The sequence below is a fragment of the Sphaeroforma arctica genome, assembly GCF_001186125.1.
Source record: "Sphaeroforma arctica JP610 unplaced genomic scaffold supercont1.4043, whole genome shotgun sequence".
In the NCBI taxonomy this organism is placed as follows: domain Eukaryota; class Ichthyosporea; order Ichthyophonida; genus Sphaeroforma; species Sphaeroforma arctica.
In genome coordinates, this window is record NW_014036515.1 from 1 (window position 1) to 2785 (window position 2785).

The 2785-nt window shown below is 41.3% G+C and overlaps 1 protein-coding gene across 1 annotated transcript; it reads left to right on the top strand.

Moving 5' to 3' along the window:
* Positions 1-1139: 1139 nt before the first annotated feature.
* SARC_14023 (hypothetical protein) lies at positions 1140-1356 on the top strand (the record flags this gene model as incomplete). The annotated part of the gene is made up of 1 exon (XM_014291849.1): positions 1140-1356. A coding segment is annotated over one exon (217 nt), but the record flags the coding sequence as incomplete, so codon positions are not given.
* Between the last annotated feature and the right edge of the window lie 1429 nt (positions 1357-2785).

Here is a 2785-nt window from a genome sequence, read left to right on the forward strand (position 1 = left end):
ATGCGGCAGAGTGCTTGTACTCCATTTTGAACTCACTGTGATGTACTGTATCGCTGTTGCTGTTCGCCATATTTGGAAATATCACTTGCCAACAGTCTATGGCAAAATGACAATGTCGCTGAACTTAACACCCATTGCTATTTCAAACTAGCATGCACGTAGGGAACGAGTCATCAAATGTTCGAGAGACATAACTATACACAGCAAAAAGGTGATCTTCGCCCTCCACCGGTACGTTCAGATTTCTTAGGGGTAGTTTTAATTTAATCCATGTTTTGATGAATGTAGTTTAGAATTTACCTGTGTCCTTTGTCATCACGAAAACACGTCAACGAACATCGTATGCTCTGAGTAAGATTTTCTCGGTTCCTGGTGTAGTTGCAATACTTAAATCGTTTTCCTTCTCTTGGCGGTCGCATCCAGAGCTCGCTTATAGATGACACGGGATGTTGTTTTATATTTTCTGGATTGTGTGGGTGTGATCCTGCCAAATACCAGTGATCGTGTATGGTGTAGGATGCATACTTTGTGGCAAGTTGTTGGCATTTTATATCAAATGTACATGGCTCTGACCTGAAAATTTCGTCATCGTCTGTTAGCTATCTGAAACCTGCAACAATTTAGTCTAGTGTGGTGGTTATTGCGTAGTCCTGTCACATCCTACGAAGCGAACATGTACAAACAAGATGGATAGAAAGGATTGGTATCGTATAGTTTGTATACCAGGAGAGAGGTAGAGTACCGTTAACGTACCAGAAATTATGAGTGGTGTCTCAGCAACCGCATTTTGTTATCGATCTGGATGCAGACTGGCGTACATTCAAATAGACCGTTTCTTGGGGGAGGTATTTCATTCAGGGAAAATCTATCAGATGCGTAGCACACGATTCGAATGAATTGTAAATACTGATTACAAGATGCGTAGTTTGGCGACCCGTGGTTATTATGTGTCCTATTATTCGTAGCAGTATTGTGAACAGAAATTCGCGTAATTTATGTTTACCTGAACAAACTTTAGGAGGCGGGGCGTACTCTGAACTTCCCGCACGAATATATACTCGCTTTTAGCTTTGTTTTTGAAAATCGCTCACCTTGGAATCTTTATCCCTATCTATTTGACACAATCCCGACAATAACAGAATTACATCGGTCAAGGCAGACAGTGATCGCGAAGCGCTACTCACGGATGCCGCCGAGAAGCTGGGGGAGATCCGAAACATAATGGCGAGTGGGCTGCTGAAAGAACTGGACTCGGCCGGTGCACGGGAGCTGTACTCAAAACAATACAGCCCAGGACTACAGGAGTACGTGGAAGCTGCCTCAATGTACTATTACCTTAAGGCAGGTGGGGATATGGTTGGACATATCTTGTGGGTTGTGATAGGGTTGGCATGTATTCAATAAGCACAGCAACCAGCCTCGGGACATAAAGGATGTCTCGAGCGCGACATACTAAATAACTGTGTGTCTTCCTATTTCTGAGGACTCGACGCACAATCATTAGTATGCAGTCTACGCTATATTGTTCGTGAGATGTTGCTCCATAGTTTGTTACTATAGTCTTTAAGATTGTTTGAGTAAGCCCTCGAGATCACAATGTCCAACTGCTTCAGCAGATTCATTTGGCAGATGCGAAATGGTGTATTGGATGTGATCAACAATGTACAGGATAATTTTATGTGGCCAGGAAGTGTTTGGAAGTGCCAGTAATACTGACCTTATATCTGGCAGTTTCCTGTGAAATGGCAGCACGCTATCAATTTTAAAGTCTTGATCGTCTGCTCTTATGTGGACTGAGCCTCACATCTGATTAGTAGTCAGTCTCATTTGTAAATGGGACTGGTACATTATATTGCTTGTAGCGTTAATCGAGGGCTATTTATATCGCGATAAAACTCTCACCATGTTGTCAGAATATAAGTTTTGTGTTGGTATAATCATCTGTCTACGTTTGAAGCCTTCTCATTGCTACATGGTATTCTATATGACCATTTAGGGACGTTCTGTTTCATTTTAAATATGGTGTATGATTACTACAACCGCAGAAGCTCGAGCAACGAAATCACATACTGACTCACCTTACACCCCATTTCTCTCATAATCAGGATGCGAATCTTGTAGCTTTAGAAGTTTTACAAGCAGAGTTGGTTTTTGAAGTCGATTTGGAGCCAAAAGTAGACACTGCCCCTGCTACGCCCAACGCCCTCACAACCTGCATACCTCTGGTGAGTCTATGCTCCCTGGGATGATGTTTGAGTGTTGAAAATCGTATGCGATCGCCCAAGGTCATAGGATTTAGAAGAGTCGATTGTGGTTTCTTTTTTCACAGTTCGTGAAACAAGTGGATTTGTTTACGCCTCTGTAGTGTGTGTAATAGTGATAATATTAGAGTGTCCCACATTACCACTCTGCTGACATACTCCTGCGTTGTATAGTCACTCGCATGACTATGCGCTCCCATCGTCTGCACAAAGTTACATTTCACCATAGCCACACCCTATTGATGTCATCAACTGTGGCGTTTCCGTTATATCTGATTCAATGCAGATCAAGATCTATAAATGAAAGCTCCATCAACGCTTTTCAAAATTATGCAAGTTAGTACTCACACATTGAAATCCCTACACTGATAGATTTGAATTGGATTAATCACTTGATGCTGTATAAGTATGCATAAGTGTACAGATATATATATATATATGTGTGTGTGTGTATGTATGTATGTATGTATGTATGTATATATATATATATATATATGTGTGTGTGTGTGTGTGTATGTATATTA